General features: G+C 41.7%; 1 protein-coding gene and 3 long non-coding RNA genes across 4 annotated transcripts; 1 reads left to right on the forward strand and 3 right to left on the reverse strand.

Moving 5' to 3' along the window:
• Positions 1–341: 341 nt before the first annotated feature.
• On the forward strand, positions 342–2032 carry LOC134187761 (uncharacterized). Its single transcript, XR_009971154.1, has 3 exons — positions 342–604; positions 664–953; positions 1610–2032. It is a non-coding gene; the product is annotated as an uncharacterized LOC134187761 (long non-coding RNA).
• A 104-nt stretch (positions 2033–2136) lies between these two features.
• On the reverse strand, positions 2137–3189 carry LOC134187762 (uncharacterized). The gene is made up of 4 exons (XR_009971155.1): positions 3083–3189; positions 2707–2802; positions 2484–2645; positions 2137–2419 (listed from the first exon to the last, which is right to left on the reverse strand). It is a non-coding gene; the product is annotated as an uncharacterized LOC134187762 (long non-coding RNA).
• Positions 3190–4140: 951 nt separating this feature from the next.
• Positions 4141–11638, reverse strand: LOC134187634 (uncharacterized). Its single transcript, XM_062655786.1, has 6 exons — positions 11512–11638; positions 11073–11198; positions 9317–9442; positions 7382–7459; positions 7071–7307; positions 4141–7004 (listed from the first exon to the last, which is right to left on the reverse strand). Exons 1-6 carry the CDS (start codon positions 11636–11638, stop codon positions 4453–4455), a joined length of 3246 nt encoding a protein of 1081 aa, XP_062511770.1. The 3' UTR covers positions 4141–4452.
• A 4568-nt stretch (positions 11639–16206) lies between these two features.
• LOC134188398 (uncharacterized) lies at positions 16207–18142 on the reverse strand. Its single transcript, XR_009971331.1, has 3 exons — positions 18021–18142; positions 17788–17913; positions 16207–16323 (listed from the first exon to the last, which is right to left on the reverse strand). It is a non-coding gene; the product is annotated as an uncharacterized LOC134188398 (long non-coding RNA).
• Between the last annotated feature and the right edge of the window lie 223 nt (positions 18143–18365).

Genomic DNA, 18365 nt, shown 5'->3' on the forward strand with positions numbered 1-18365 from the left:
CGCCAGCAGCAGCTTTGGCATTTGCACAACCCTATTCAGCAATGGCACCAGCAGCAGTGGCACTTGCACAACATTCCTCAGCAACAGCAACATCAGCAACAGTACTTGTACTCCCCCCTCCCTCCACCAACAGCACCTTCCCGACTCCCAACAGCAGCAGCAACTCTATGAGCAGCAGCAGCAGTAAGTTACTGGCATCCGCCCCAACAACATAACATAACCCCAACAACAGCCCTAACTACAGCACAGACTAAGGAACTGCACCGGCCCATGCACCGGTACCTGCATGAGCATGAGCACTTCCACAACAACAACTGACAATGACACCAACAGCAACACCACCAGCAACACCACCAGGACCAGTACTGGTGCTGGCACTAACACGAGCACTTCAACAACAACAGCCATCAATGACGCCATCAGCAGCACAACCAGCAACGATGCCTGCAACAGCACCACCACCTTACACCCACCCCAATACATCAACAAGCACGAGAGCCAATTACAACATCTACACCAACAAGAAGATCACCATCACTGTACTCAACCTGTCTCACCGATGTTCGCCATTTCTGGTAGCGCTTGAGACACAGTCAGATGTTGAGTAGGTTGTGAATGCAACATCTTCGTACACATTAAGCGAACTTCTCTTTGCTCTATTAGATGCACTTGGCGATCTCTGTGACGAGGATGACTGGCTGATGTTTGACCAGTTAACAGCTCCATCAGGGTCACTCCCAAACTGTAGACGTCCATCTCTTTGCTTTTACTTCATGATCTCTCGTCCATTCATTAAGGAGCCATGTACTCTGGACTGAGTGATCCAACCAGCTGACAGTGGGACATCGATGAATCTCGCTGCCCCTAAATTGCCCAGCTTGGCCGACATGAGGCGAGTTACGAGAATGTTGGCCAGACAGATGTCGCCGTGGAGAACGAGACGTGGCTTCAAAGTAAGAGGATATAGAAGAATGATATATGTGATGTGGTGTGTGTGTGTGTGTGTGTGTGTGTGTGTGTGTGTGTGTGTGTGTGTGTGTGTGTGTGTGTGTGTGTGTGCGTGTTGTAGCTCAATTAGTTAGAGCGTGCATTTGGAGAATGGAAACATCCAGGTTACAAGTTCAAGTCACAGTGATGGCGTGCTATGGCATAATTTCCTTAAGTTAAGCAAGAAACTTACACACAATTGCTTCTCTCAACTCAGGAGTATAAATGAGTACCTGGTCTTTGACTGGGATGGACATGACCGATGGCTTGGCAGTAACATCAATCAGCAGACGGGAAATGTGGGCCTTGGTGTCCAGTCCCAGAGCTGTGCCATAGTCAACGCCCCTGGATGACCCTGGCCAAGCTCCAGGTGGATTGTAGCGCTGGCTCTAAGCGTCAACGAAGTGCACAGACACCCTGTTTCTAGAGGCAGGGGAGCTATCTCCGGAACTGACCCTATAGTCGATGTCGAACGACGTGGAGGGCTTGACATTTGTCTATTTGTGTGTGTGTGTGTGTGTGTGTGTGTGTGTGTGTGTGTGTGTGTGTGTGTGTGTGTGTGTGTGTGTGTGTGTGTGTGTGTGTGTGTTTAAGGTTGAATGTAGACCACATAGAACTCTAGGTCCAGCAGAACCGATTGGACCAACCAGATGTGACCAAATTCATGGAGATCGTAGAGAATGTGAAGCACAGGGAGATGGGAGAGCAGCAGGAGTGTCCATAACATACACGTGGTGAGCATGGACAACTCAGACCCCTCCGTCTACCGGAAAGAGTCATGCATCTGCTGCATATGTTGTTCCTGTACGATCAACACACGACAAGCATGACCCTGCAACCTATTAAAGGGATACAGACAGAACACATGAAAAAGCTAACTTGGTGAATATGTGCACATGAAAATGATGTCTGGGTATGCCAGGCCTGTGCTCGAGTTTGTGTTGCAGTCAGTTTGTGATAATAGTGCAAATACTGATTAGATAGATTAGAGTATAACAATTATTGCTGTACTTGTGTTGTGATATATACCAATGACTGACAAGGATGTAATGCAGTAAGCATGAGACTATATGCTAGAAGAGTTATTGTCACACGTGATGACACAGTTGGAAAGTTTGCTAATGTACTCATACCAACACTACATATCCTTCTCACACACTCACAAATGTCCAGCTTTCATTTTTCCTCTTGTTGTACAGGAAAATCGTCATCCCAAAGTTGCCAGTTTCTTTCCCTTAGTCGACATCACAGCAATCAGTTATGATCACATGCCAGTGTGACCAGTCTCTGCTGTCATAGTTGATGCACTCGGTCATCTCTCTGACGAGGATCCTAGCAGATGATCGAACAGTAAACATTCAGCTCCACCAGGGTGACTCCCATGCTGTAGACATCCGTCTCCTTGCTTCTCCTCACCCATCTTCCATTCATCCTTTCAAAACATAAACACAAACAATAAAAACGGTCGACAAACCTACTAATATATGGACACACACAGATAGTCACGTGTTCATTGGACATGTTCTCTGCTGACGAGCCGGCACTCTATGACAGAGAGTGAACGCTGAAGAATTCAATGTGAAGTATTTGCTCTCAACGCTGTCACACTTGAAACAAGCAGAGATGATGAGCAGGTTTCAATAATCAAACCAACACACCTACAATCACATACGTACAACAAGACACAGCTACAGCACACAAACACACTACACAACAAACCTTTCTGTATCAGACGACGCGTCGTTCGTCGACGCAAGCTAGCTCGTCCGACGAGATTCCGACGTCGATTCTGCCATTGAGCATTCACTCTGCGAGCTGCAACACAAACCGTCACACTGACAATGTACGAAACGAAACGACGCGACGACGAGCCGACACGCCGATCGACGCGGCGCATCGCACAAGACGAAGAATACAAAGAGATAGGAAAGAGCAACAGGAAGAGAGTCAATACGCAACGTACAAAGGTAGGCGAGACGTACAAACAGCGGTCGCTGTCACGATATGCGCGAGCGTCGACGTCGTTTCTCTTCGTCTAGACACGAAACGGGCCACAAATGGCGAGCGTCAAATGCATATATGTTACCTCTCATACCTCACTCACTCTCACTTGTCTCTTCTGTGATCAAACGAGAAACGATGCAGCGAGAAATGACAGATACATGTAAGTAACTTGACAATTGGAATCTAGCGCATGCGCTAACTATCACCATCCACACTCGGACTGTCTCTATGCTGCGTCCGGTGTCTCTTTTTGGTATGAAACAAATTTTGATTTTATAAAAGACAGTTGTATGTCTACATGTATTTGCTGCACCATTCCTAGGTGTGACATCAAATGGTTGCAGTGGGATATAAATATGGGAAGTAAATATGTGTACTAGATAGGCCAAAACAGATGCAGCAGTGTGAAGGCTGACATTGGCAATACATGGTTGAGACACTGTGGAGGCCAATGTCAAGCATACCTTCACGTGGTTGCATGGTCATGTATCTATCTGTATGCAGCTGACAATCTTGGTACAATGCAGACATGAAATTATAATACAGTAGAATACTGCTGTGCGGATTTCATAGTAACTAGTCTTACACAGCTAATTTTCTGCATTATAAACTACATACTGCATCGACACTGGCAAATGCTGGAATGTCCTTTGTGTATCACAACAGTCGTTCTTGTCTCCCAGAACTTGTTTACTCATTCAAAACAGGGTTTTGTCTTATTCTCTAAACCCCTGTTGATGTCTGTTGCTATATGTATAGTCACATTGCTATATGTATACTCCCATTCTAACAATTGTCTTTAGGCAAACACACACAAACCATACTGAATCAATTAATTTATTGCTTTCTCATGCAATACAATTTCACTAGACATCATGCAGCATGCCAAAAGATCACCTGGTTAGACAGCTGCCTCAGGAAAGACAGGCATTCTTTGTGATCTATTCTATTAAGATGTTGTTTAGGTAACCAGACAAAGACAGCATTCTGTAGACCACTAACAAGAGTTGGTTACATATCGTCAGTAGACTAGCCCACAAAGACAAAATAGGATTGTAGTGCCATTGTTGGTCATTAGTTTCATTGGAGATGTGGCATAGTAGCAGCAGCAGCAGCCAAAGACTGGGTAAGAGTAATTTAGAAACGCAAACTTATAACCCATCTTAATTAATACATTTTGTCCTCCTAGTAGAGATGAAGTCAATAGTGTACTGACCTCTGTGCCAATAAAACATATGTCACCACGCTGGCATTGGTACTGCCAACAGTGGCAGCTACAACACCAAAAGCAGCACCAAGAGCAGCAGCAGCAGCATGCAACAACAACAACAGCAGCAGCAGTACGTAGCAGCAAAAACAATGTCAACCAAATCTACTGGACAAAATAGTGCAAACCAGTTCCAATGATATAAAAAGCAAATGATAACTAAAATGTGGTATATCAAAATAACAGTAAAAAACTTACGAAATACAACAATCTCTATTCTTCAGCAAAGAAACATATTCTACCAACTGGTAACCAAAAACTTCCTCCGCTTGCAATCTACACCCAATGTCACATATGGTCTTTATCAGTAATTGGCGACTGGCTTTGCCACCAAGTTGGTTAGTCCACATGTCTAGTGCCTTTCGAGCTTGCAAAAAGAACTTGACCCTGTTCTCGCCTTTTATCTCTTCTATTTTGTTGATCGTAAATAAGGAAGAGGACAAACGCGAAACAAGTTCCTCCCAACGAGCTGAAAGTTTGCTTGCCACTTCTGTAATCTCATCAGATGTGCATATGCTGGCTGATCTATACTTTAGCATCTGTTGTATTGTTCCTCTAGGAACATCATATTCGTCTTCATGAAACCAACAGTCTAATGCAGCTTTTTCATTTGGATCTAATTTCACATCACGTCTGCTAATGTTTACTCTTAGTGGTGTGGCTCCACTTGGTTTGTACTCGTCTATACATACTAGCTTAGTGGGATCTACAGGAACAGCTGGTCCTGAAGGTTGAATGTTTACTGAAAAGTGGAAATTAGGCAATCCTGGTTTCTTCACTTCTTCAAGCTTTTTGGTTATAAACAGACGGATGCCTGTACATAAGGAAGCAATTTCATAGCATGGTCTTGTTGTGTCAATGGTCAAAATGATGTATTTCTTTGAATGATAAGCCATTTCTAACGTTACACCTTTCTCAACTCGATACACAGAGTGGTGACGTGTCAACATCGGCTCATCAGGATATTCCTCGATGCAACAGGTCATTAGCCTGAAATGCAGCTGTTCGGGAATAAATGCAATTTGGCAAGGAGAAATAATGAGTGAGAATGGTTTGAGATCGTTAGGATTGACTGGAGCAGCAGCTGCTAGTGGCGAGTTTGGGTCAGACTCCAGCAAACATGGAACGAAGTATTCCGTTTCATAAGAAATTGCTAGTTGAGATGGTGGAGATTTAGGGGAGAGCAAATAAAAGCAATTCAACAAATTCAATACGACTTCGTATTCTTCTTCTTTTACTCCTGCCTTTCTAAGGCAATCCTTCATCAGCTCCCAGCTAACGATTCCTGTTGTCTTTGCTTGAGTCCAATACATACAAAATAACCCAGAAGGATAATGGACTGATGCAATAACTGAGAAAACCGTAAAAAGCCAATTCGGTTTGGTGATGACCGTATCCTTCAGTTTCTCACTCTTCTGAGGGAATATTACTGATCCGGCGTCATCCAAATACACCAGAGCCGCACGCACTTCTTTCTCTTCAGAGATACGACATAATCGATTGGCCAAAGCCAAGATAACTTTGACATTAGACAAGGCACTGCCCATCTTCTCTTCTAGACCATCGCAGATTTTCTCCACCACCGCCCAAGTCGCTGGTATCAAACTTTTAAATGACACAGAATTTGTCACCTTTCCAATGACTTGTTTCACTGCAACTACACCCGGATCCTTGATTGGAGATTCTGGATCGGACACCGAGTTTTCAACACGAAAAAACCAATCATCAGCTTGCTGGCTTGGTCGGTAGATGTGCTCTGTAAATTTCTGACCAAAAAACTTCTCAGACAGAAATTTATTCTGCTTCTGTATCATCTCTTCACTGACTTCGGCGATGTGTGTTCCAATCAAGAAAATAATAGGTGATGCGCATGCCAATAACTTGTCAAGAGAATCAATTAAATGGTGACCCTCGGCTCTTGCCAAGAAAGTCGCGGATCCCCATAAAGACAAAGCATCGTAATTCTTTTCGATCCACATGTTAGGAATCGGGGTTTCTTCCGAGTCAGGGGAAGAACGGTGAGACGATTCGGCCTCGTCATTGAGAAACTTCCTTGCATCAAACACGAGAAAAACGATACTTCTCGGTGTGATGGCTTGTTGTTGACCAGGAAGAAGGAGTTCCTGACCTCCTAAATCCCAGATGGTATAGTAAACTTTTGATTCTTCTTGCTTTAGAATATCGGGATCACTTTGAAACTGCTTTATAGCACGACCGATTCCTTCGGTCAGAACAATGGCTTCATCCAATTTGTCGCTGCTCGTGCTGCTTTCGGCATCACTGATAGATGCAGCTGCTTTGTCTAGTTTGTCTGTGTTTGTCTTGATTGCAGTATCTTGATTCAACACAGTCGCTTCACGCGGCTTGCTTGTGTTTATGCCAAATTGACCGTTTGCAGCTTGTCCATCTTCATTGTCGGCACCCTTACTACCTGCCTCGTTTACATTAGAAGCATGCTGTGCATGGATCGCTGCTCTAGCTATTTGTCTGTCTAAAAATTGCTGGTCTTTGTCATGCAAAGCTCTCCAGTTGCATGCTTCACAAACGGCCACTTCTGCCTTAGCCACGGGTGTGCTCGCTTCACATACCTGGAACTTCTCATTGAGCAAGGATCGTTTGAAAGACGACTTCCCCGTTCTGTCCTTGCCCACAATGACAATCTTGACTCGAGTTATTTCAATCGATCCTTGCTCTAGAGCTCGCACAAATAACTCACCAACATCGGATCCCATGCTCGTCACTGCCCCTACAACAATATCACAGCTACAGTCTGTATACTAACAATCTATCTCGAGTGACAAGATTAACTCACGTGGGCATGACACACACTTCATTTTCATTCCATTAGTCAATCCTGCGTCAGACAATGTTTGCTCATCACGTAATTGTTTTCCATTCACAACGAGCAGTTGATCCATGGATGAAGAATCGTCCTTGCTACCAAGTTGCTTCTTCAGTGTGGCAATAGTATCAGATGCTTTTGCCTTCAATTGCACTTCTTTACCATTTAGTGACTTGGCTACCAGCTTGAGCCATTCACTCTCAGATGCTAAAAGTGAAGCAACAATTGTGACCTCATATGGATAAAGCAATTTAGATGAAATAAATTGAGTAGCTAAATACCTTGCTGGTGATTGGCAGGCTGTTTTGTAACATTGGTTTTCTCCTGCATTGAATGGCAGTACATGAGGTCCTCCATTGCTATCCACAATAAGCCACATAATATTACTTTATATATTTCCTATCACTTCTAACTATACTATGTGACAACACAATGTGTAGCTGTTGCTGACTAAGCAGGCAATATCTGATTAGGAATGATTACACTTTCTTTCCACATACTTTCTCAATCCTACTTGTTATTTTAAACTAAAAATAATCTTCTACAAAACCATTAAAAGATTCAATATAAATAAACAAATATCCCACTAGCTCTCCACCCCTCCCCACTATATCCCAATCCACTTTGAATAAACACCAACAAAAAATGACCAAAACAGCAAACCTCGTATGTCATGCCTGAGCCAGAGGTGCAACTGATGGCAGTGGACAATGAGGAAAAACCAAATAAACTGACAAAATTTCTTGCCTAGCCAAGATGAAAGAGTGGATTACCTGTATTATGTGATTACACTTGAAACACATTTGATGCGCATTCAATGCAGTTTGCAGGCTAGCTGTGGATTCAAGATTCAATGCACATCCAGCCATTTCACACTACTCTCTGTTCCAGTTAACTTTGTGTTAAAAGTTTAGTAAGTGACTTTTGTGTTAAAAGTTTAGTAAGTGACTATTGATAGAGCTTTGTATTTGTTTACCACACTCACATGTTAAGTGATATCCCAGTAACTGTACATTTAGAGGTCATATTACAACACAAAGCTGTTAGCTAACAGTAGAAGAAATCGCAGGCTATCAAGACCAAGAAGAACGAGAAAAGAAGTCAGAAATACCAAGCAACTACTCGCGAAATAAGAGCAACGTGTGTGTTGATTTTAAGGCAGCGGACCAGAGTAGTGACCTTCTTAATTGGTTACTTCCTCTATTAGCAGCATTCTTGTTGTAAGGCCATACCTTCTTACTGGGATTTGAACCCTAGCGACCTTTGATATGCAAAAGTTTGATGACTGCATGTTAACTGATCCTTTACTCAATCACTACGAGCACGTTGAGCTGAGAACCAGCTGTGTTTAGCTGTCACAGAGCCACAGATTGGGAGTTAGGGGAGGGGCAGCAACCTAGGTGTTAATTAGTTGATTGGAGAGGCTGCTCATTTGTTTGATATTATCACTGATTATCATATATATCTTATCATGTTTGTTGATTACCACATTATGGTTAATTAGACATAAAGGAAACACAGATGTCCAAGTCTTCAATATTCTTTGTACACCTTCCTTTTACTAAATCTAGATTCCCATATTCCTAATCTTCACTTTATCTCTGCTTGTGACAAATCACAATACTTTACCACAATGTTTGTGCTTGTAAAATAGAATGTGATGCTGAGGTCTCTACAAATGTTACACTTGATAGCATTGTCTGCAAGAGAATATGCCAACATTTAGCATCACACAAAGTTTAGTGTGGAGACAGCCTCTTGTTTGCAGCAGTTCATAGTAACCACAAGAGATAAACATTCCACAACTGAAACACATGTTGATAGTGCAGGCAGTTTGACAGACAAACTGAAATAGAAAAGACAAGATCTCTACACCAGATAGCTTCCATATCAGAACACGTGACTAACATAGCACTTCCTCACGTTTACATTCAAATCACAATAAAGTCACAGTTTTCAAATTTGTGTTGCAGGTTCAATCAGTCTATTCTATCCAAAGCCACATAACAGGAAGTTATACAAAAAAGCAGTGTATTCATAACTTAATTAATTAAAAAATCATTTACAACTTTTCTATCACCATAAACAACCATTATCTATTTGTATCCTAATCATGTTGTTTACATATTGTAAACTCAATACAGACTTGATTAATTAAATGAATAAGCAAATGATAAAATGATATCAAAATCAGAAAGTTGGTTGTTACAACTAACCTGTTGCAATAATGGCTTCACGACCAGGCCCTAAATGTTTCTCGATTTCAAGTTTCTCTTCGTAAACCTGACTGGCATCTCGGTATTTGTGTTGGTCCATCAAACTTCCTGCTAACCAACTCAAGGCTAAAATAGAAACACACCAATCAGTCACATCATCTCTTCCAGTCATCTTCTCTCTTCCCAGTCTGTCACACCCTCCCAACATCTTCACTGTCAACCAACCCAAACATTAAATATAGTCCAACATCTAAATGCTAATCCTCTACAACATGCATGATTAAAATATTGCTGTACTACTTTAACATTCTAACTATTTGTGGTATTAATAAAACAGTGACTACATGACATACTGATGTAATAATGAAAACACCAGCAGGGATGCCAATGCCACAGTGTGCAATCAACAGGGTATGACTTCATTGGATTCAAAGTTCAGTAGGACAAATACACGGGCAGACTGCCATATACTGCACGTGCAAACAAGATATCACAACTGACTCAAGAATGAAGTTTTATCGTGCAAATTCACGAATCAAGTACAAGTAAAAAGCCATTTTGTCGTCACAGTGTCTACTATGCAAGTAGATTCAGCAGTAACAAACAGACATACAGACAAACAAACAAATTGACAAAAGGAAAGGCAGACAGACAGACCAACAGACAGACAGACAGACCGACAAACAGTCAGTCAAACAGTCAGACAGTCGGTCGGTCAGTCAGACAGACAGACAGACAGACAGACAGACCCACAGACACAAACAGACAGACACAAAGACAGACAGACAAACAGACAGACAGACAGACACGCACACACAGACAGACACACAGACACACAGAAAGACAGACAGACAGACAGAAAAACACACAAAGAGACAGACAAACAGACAGACAGACAGACACAAACACAGGCACAGACACACACAGACACAGACACAGACAAAGACACACAGACACACACAGACACAGACACAGACACAGACACACACACACACACACACACACACACACACACACACACACACACACACACAGACAGACACACAGACACACACACACACACACACACACACACACACACACACACACACACACGCACACACACACTACATTAAACAATGAAGAAAGCAATACAGTGCAAAGCCTCCATGTACTATATCTTTGCAGCTTGAATGAAGTCAAAGCCAAGTAGAAGAGTGTGAGAAAGAGACTGACATCCAGTCACGTACAGAGCCTAAAACACTAAAATGTATACAAGCACAACGAACAGAGTGGTTTGGGTGGAGGCATGTCTAGTTGAGAACCACATGATTACTGTAGTGGATTCACGACAATCTTCTTCTGCCTCAGTGTATTGCCTCAATCAGTGATCACGTGTTACATCTTTCCTTAGCAGGTCGGTTGGTCCTACCCATACATGTTATTATACCTAGCATTTCCACAGGTCGGCAATTAAAAGATAACATAGCTGCCCTTATCTCAACTCCCAACTGTTTGATATCAATAAACTACTACGTGATTACATCAAATTATTGATGTAACAAACCAAGTAACCCAAACTCTACCATACTAAATTGATCTGCTGTCTTCACAAATGTCCAAATTCATAACAATACTGACCAAAAGATTAACAAACACGCAACATACACAGAATGAATGACATACACCAACTGATATAGACTTACAGTGTGTTCACTATTTAAACAATTTTACAAATGTACATTATCTTCAGCAACAATACAATCATGACTCTTACTGGCAGCAATGGTGGAACTGTTGATAGGAAAGGCAGTCCTCTTGATACTTAGAGATTCTCTAAGCAGTGCTTCACCTTTGTCAGGACTGCCTTTCCTGACCATACACGAACCCAACTGATGTAAAGCTGCAAAGAATACAAACCCAACATGTCAGTCACACTGTACAACATTTGCACACAATACTGTTACTCAATATTTGTAAACAATTACAACAAACAATAATAAATAAACATTACTTTTACACACACATACACAAATGTACACACCTTATAACTTAATTAAATATTTAACATCTCATCCATATAAATATGTATATACGATGAGACAAACTAGAAATAGTCATCCCAACAAACAAGTTATTTAAAAGAACTGGAAACGTCTAGCAAAGTGCAGTGCTACATCTAAGCTGTTTGAGTAAGGCACAACACCCTGCCTCACTTTCTAAAGACCTGTACACACTAGACACTGGATCAGGATCCAATCTCAATTCAATCGTGATCTGTTGCATCCACACATGATCCACTTTTGACTGATACGGACCAATAGCAATAAATACAGATCGCATCTAGAGGTGCTTTTGATCCACATCAATCATCAATCCAGATCCGTTCAATTCAATTCTGTATTGCAAGTGAGCATTGCCCTTCATGTACGTTAGTGTACAAGTCGTGTGCACCAAAGAGGCAACTGCTCTTGTGTCTAGTTGGGCCCAAGAAATGCAGAGCTAGTTGGACTTGATAAGTAGACGTTTGACATACACAAAAGATCATGTCCACCATTTCTAATACATGCACACGTCATACACAATAGGGTAGAGATAATGTTCCAAGACTACAGTGTGCACGCTTGCAATCTAGATCTGATTGCAATTGTCAGGATCTAGATTCTATACAAATTAGTTTCTGTACTAGTGTGGACATGAATTTAGTGTCCCTCCCCCACTATGATCACAACATGTCCCTTAAAAGTTTGTGAAAAATATACTAAAACTACACATAAACTAAGGAATAAATAAACATTACTAAATATGACAAACAACTGTTAATAGAATAGATAAATAGACAATTACAGTAGAAAACTCTCAATCTAAACTTACTGTAAATTAATTAATTAAATAAAGTTCATGAAGAGCTAGAGACACAACAACACAACCGTCAATGACTCATCTCTCCCAGTCCTAGTCTCCATTCACAGTCTGTTAGACTTTCCCAATAAGTTCACTGCTCAACAGAGACTACAGACTAGACATAGTACATCTAAATAAAAGCTCATTATTATAGACTGATAGACAGCAATCAGACAGACAGACAACTAACTGACAATGAGACAAAAGTGTTGACAAACAATTTGTGGTAGACAGACAGATAACAGACAAACAGAAGACACACAAGCAGACAAACAACCAGAAAGACATACAAACAAACACTTGGTTTATTCTCCTTACTCTAGTGACCCCTGCCAATACAATCTACAGCAGGCAGACAGACAGACCGACAGACAGACAGACAGATAAGCCGCCCAAGATAGATAGAAAGATAAACAGACAACCAGTCAAAAAGAAAGACAGTACACTAATACCCCATTTACACCAGCACGCATAGCAGCCGAGCCTCACCAGTCCAGCATTCCAGCCCACGCTTACATGACACACTCAGAAGAAGAAAGCCAATGCGTGTCATCAACATGCGTTACTTACTTCAGCTTGACAAAGGACAACTCGTGTTAGCTCACGTTTGCAATGGACAGAAGCCAAGCTGCTCACATATTTTCTCTATGGCTTTACAACAGTCATATAGAAAGTGTGCAGGACACATACCAGACATCGTACTATTTATACGAGACGTAGGTCTATCGCCAGTTGTACCAAATGAGCATGCGTGGCTCGTTCTCCAGCATGCTACGTGTTTACACAATGTACTTGAACTGAACCAGCCCACTATGGTCCGAGTAGAAATACTGAGCCTAGCTGGTATGGCTCAGCTCGCGTTTACATGTACCATGAAACCAAGCCAGCACGGGCTGGCCCTCTTACAAGTGCTCGTGATAAAGGGGTATAAGAAACAGGCTGGTAACATATGCAAACAAAGATTGTAGCCACATACCTTGCCATACAGGCAAGCATGCAGGCACAGACAAGCATGAAGTAGAGCAAGCAGGCACACGAGCAAGCAAATAAGTTGACATGCAGGCACTCAAAAACACGGCTATGCAAACAGGCAGGCAGACAAGCAAGAAAGCAAGATGACAGGCAAGCAGACAAGCAGGCAAATCCACAGGCATAGAAGCAGCTACATAGCCAGGTAAACACTCCAACAAACAAGCAACAGGCAGGCAGGCAAGTGAACAAGCAAGCGGGCAGGAAGGCAGTCAAGCGAGTAGGCATACATACAGGTCAGAAGGAAGGTGAGTATATGAGCAAGCAATGAGACATACAAGTACAAAGAATATACAGACACCACAACACATGCATACACACACAAACAAACAAACAAACAGACAAACAAATGTGTACACGTGTACATGCAGTGACCAAAGTAGAAACATGGCTGATTACATAAAAGAGAGGACACGGCTCAAGACCCCTTCAACAAGTCACTAGCCAAACAGACAGACACACAAACAGATAAACAAACAAACAGACAACACAAAAACAAATACACCCAATGATTTTTAATAAAAATTTTACTAGCAAACAAATGTCATTTTGTTAACATCTAATGCTTACATCTACACAATGCAGGAATCCACACCATGAAACATAACACTACACATAAACTAAAGAATAAATAAACATTACTAAATATGACAAACAACTGTTAATAGAATAGATAAATAGACAATTAGAGTAGAAAACTCTCAATCTAAATTTACTGTAAACTAAAAAAAGAAACATGAATGTGCTGTGTTAGTATCAATACATGCAACCACATTATACTTAACACAAACACACAATACATACTTCTATTGCTTAATTCATTACTAAACTAAGAAATAAAATTAAAAATTTAATTTATGGTAAGATAAAGCTCATAGTTACTCACTCCGTGCGATATTCGCTTTGTTGTTCAAAGTACGTTTCAGCTCAAGGGCTTCTTGTAAAACCCTCAATGCATCTTCCAGCTTCCCTTGCTTAATCAGACATACTCCAAGTACATCAAGAGCTAGAGACACAAAAACACGACCGTCAATGACTCATCTCTTCCAGTCCTAGTCTCCCTTCACAGTCTGTTACACTTTCCCAACAAGTTCACTGCTCAACAGAGACTACAGACTAGACATAGTACATCTAAATAAAAACTCATTATAATAGACTGATAGACAGAAACCAGACAGACAGACAACTAACTGACAATGAGACAAAATGTTGGCAAACAATTTGTGCTAAACAGACAGACAACACAGAGACAGAAGACACACATGCAGACAAACAACCAGACGAATACACAAGCAAACAGTTGGTTTATTCATCCTTACTCTAGGGTGCATCTATGACCCCTGCCAATACAGTCTACAGCAGGCAGACAGACAGACAGACAAACAATCAGACAGACAAACAGAAGACAGACAGACAGACAGACAGACAGACAGACAGACAGACAGACAGACAGGCAACAAGCAGACAGTCAGACAGATAAACAGACAACCAGTCAAAAAGAAAGACAGTAGACTAATACCCCATTTACACGAGCACGCATGGTGAGCCAAGCCTCACCAGCCCAGTATTCCAGCCCATGTTTACACAACACACTCAGTAGAAGAAAGCCAATGTGTGTCATTAACGTGCGTTGGTTACTTGAGCTTGACAAAAGACAACTCGTGTTAGCTCACGTTTGCAATGGACACAAGTCAAGCTGCTCACATTTTTTCTCTACGGCTTTACAACAGTCATATAGAGAATGCGTAGGACACATACGAGACGTCGTACTATTTATACGAGACGTAGGTCTATCGCTAGTCGTACCAAATGAGCATGCACGGCTCGTTTTCCAGCAAGCTACGCGTTTTCACAATGTACTTGACACGAGCCAGCCCACACTGGACTGGCCAGTAATACTGAGCCTAGCTAGCATGGCTCGGCCCGCGTTTACACGAAGCCGGGCCAGCAAGGCCTTGCCCACTTACAAGTGCTCGCGTAAATGAGGAATAAGAAGCAGGCCGGTACCATATGCAAACAGAAAGCTAGGCACACAGCTTGCCATGGAGGCAAGCATGCAGGCACAGACAGGCAAACAGTTGAGCAACCAGGCAAATGAACGAGCAAATCAGCTGACATGCAGGCACTCAAAAACACGGCTATGCAAACAGGCAGGGAGACAAGCAAGAAAGCAAGACGACAGGCAAGCAGACAAGCAGGCAAAAAGACAAGCACGGAAGCAGCTATGTAGCCAGGTAAACACTCCAACAAACAGGCAACAGGCAGGCAGGCGAGTGAACAAGCAAGTGGGCAGGAACGCAGTCAAGCGAGTAGGCATACATACAGGTCAGAAGGAAGGTGAGTATATGAGCAAGCAATGAGACATACAAGTACAAAGAATATACAGACACCACAACACATACATACACACACAAACAAACAAACAAACAGACAAACAAATGTGTACACGTGTACATGCAGTGACCAAAGTAGAAACATGGCTGATTACATAAAAGAGAGGACACGGCTCAAGACCCCTTCAACAAGTCACTAGCCAAACAGACAGACACACAAACAGATAAACAAACAAACAGACAACACAAAAACAAATACACCCAATGATTTTTAATAAAAATTTTACTAGCAAACAAATGTCATTTTGTTAACATCTAATGCTTACATCTACACAATGCAGGAATCCACAACATGAAACATAACACTACACATAAACTAAAGAATAAATAAACATTACTAAATATGACAAACAACTGTTAATAGAATAGATAAATAGACAATTAGAGTAGAAAACTCTCAATCTAAATTTACTGTAAACTAAAAAAAGAAACATGAATGTGCTGTGTTAGTATCAATACATGCAACCACATTATACTTAACACAAACACACAATACATACTTCTATTGCTTAATTCATTACTAAACTAAGAAATAAAATTAAAAATTAAATTTATGGTAAGATAAAGCTCATAGTTACTCACTCAGTGCGATATCCGCTTTGTTGTTCAAAGTACGTTCCAGCCCAAGGGCTTCTTGTAAAACCCTCAATGCATCTTCCAGCTTCCCTTGCTTACTCAGACATACTCCAAGTACATGAAGAGCTAGAGACACAACAACATGACCATCAATGACTCATCTCTTCCAGTCCTAGTCTCCCTTCACAGTCTGTTAGACTTCCCCAACAAGTTCACTGCTCAACAGAGACTACAGACTAGACATAGTACATCTAAATAAAAGCTCATTATCTACAACACACACAAACACACACACACACACACACACACACACACACACACACACACACACACACACACACACACACACGACAGACAAGCAGACAGACAGATAAACATACAACCACACAAAAAGAAAGACAAGTAAAGACAAGGAGGCAAGCCAGCACACAGCTGGCCATGCAAGCACAAAGACATGTGGGTAGTTAAGCACACAGGCAAACTGCAGGCGAGTACACAAGCAGACATGCAGCCACTCAAAAACTCACCCATGCAAGAAGTCAGGCAAGCAAGCAAGAAAGCAGGACAGCAGGCAAACAGGCAAACTGACAAGCAAGGAAGCAGCTATGTAGCCAGTTCAACACTCCAACAAAGAGACAGACAGGCAACAAGCAGAGAGACGAGCAAGCATGCAGTGAAAAGGCAGGAGGGCAACAATTTTAGTTCCACAACTAGTTAATATCAATGATAATCAATAAATTATTAACTAATTAATTAATAAACAAATGTTGATAGAATAAATAAATGTACACTTTTAGATAGAAACCTCCAATTTATTATGTAAATTTCCTCTATATACTGTAATCAATTACAATAGATATTGACGTTTTATATTACGTTTACAATGACCAAGCCAATAGAGACCGACCAGCCTAGACAGGTGTTCCCAACAAGATGTGAATCGTTGAACAAACCAGCATGCATTTACAGTGCTTGTTTAGAAGGGAGCCAAGTAGGTGTGACTCATTGTCATGTGTCCTTGTCACGTGGTAAAACATGGACGTCATGTCACAGCAAATGCTTTCCGTGTGTTCTTTTTGAAAGATGGCATTGGGTGTGTAGACAAAGTGGCTCATGAGACTACAGACTACAGGCAATGGAGCTATTCTTTACAAGCGTTTGCAGTCTAGGAAACGAGCAATGCTACTCACTGCTCTTGATGATGACTGCTGTGTCACAGTTTGTGTCCCTAGAACAAGACGAACAATGAAAATGGATGCAATGACTCGTCATCAGACCACGCCATGTCCAAGAATACATAAGCTGTGCATGCCTTGTCCATATCTGAGTGAGCCATCCAGCATACTCCCGTTAACATGGCTCAATAAGCCCATGCTGCACCAAGCCAGCTTGCTTGATTTTAATGAGCTAAGCCAGCAAGCTCCAACCACTCCCAGCTTGGCCCGGTCACGTTTACACTGGCATGTTCGACCAGCAGCACTGAGCTGGTGTGGTCCCAACCTGGTTGAATGTGCCAGTGTAAACGAGGTATTATAGTGAGAGGAACTCATAATAACGAAAGCAACAAATATGATTATCTGAGATACTTACTGGTAGCAAGATTTGATTTATTTCCTGGAACAAGATTTCTTTGAATATTTAGGGATTCAGTCAGTAATCTGAACCCTTCCTCACACTGCCCTTGTTGAGTTAAACAAAACCCTAACTGATGAAGTGCTGTACAAACATAAACAATAAATATCAATGATCTCACACAGATACCCGCTAGCCAGCAGGTGAAGAAGATGGAAACGTAAATGGTCTGACTACGTGTGACTACTAACCATGTGATTTGTCTGCGGGCCCTGGACTAGCAGTGGCGGAGTCATACAGCTGCAAGACACGCCGGTATGATGCCTCTCCTGCTGCGTAGTTTCCAGAATTTATATATTTCTTACCAGTTGTAACCTCAGCTGCAAATAAACAGTAAAACAACTACTACTTTATTATGTTCTTCTCTACAAACATACCTTCAGCTTCTTCTAACTCCATATTGTCGTTCTGCGACCTTCAACCTCCGCGCCTCAAGCGCGCGCATAGAAATGTCTATAAAACAGTTTTAAAATCACTATTCGGTATCTATTACGATATAGAACAAAACTCAACTCTTACTGTTTCTATCAGTTATT

This window comes from Corticium candelabrum, chromosome 12 (assembly GCF_963422355.1).
Source record: "Corticium candelabrum chromosome 12, ooCorCand1.1, whole genome shotgun sequence".
Taxonomy (NCBI): domain Eukaryota; kingdom Metazoa; phylum Porifera; class Homoscleromorpha; order Homosclerophorida; family Plakinidae; genus Corticium; species Corticium candelabrum.

Bases quoted from the DNA above. Each gene is read 5' to 3' on its own strand.
- LOC134187634 (XM_062655786.1), bottom strand. From the start codon at position 11,638: ATGCGATCTGTATTTATTGCTATTGGTCCGTATCAGTCAAAAGTGGAT. The intron at 7,460-9,316 runs GTTAGTTGTAAC...TATTGTGGATAG, and splicing joins TGAAGCCATTATTGCAACAG to CAATGGAGGACCTCATGTAC. The intron at 7,308-7,381 runs GTATTTAGCTAC...CTTCACTTTTAG, and splicing joins GCCTGCCAATCACCAGCAAG to CATCTGAGAGTGAATGGCTC.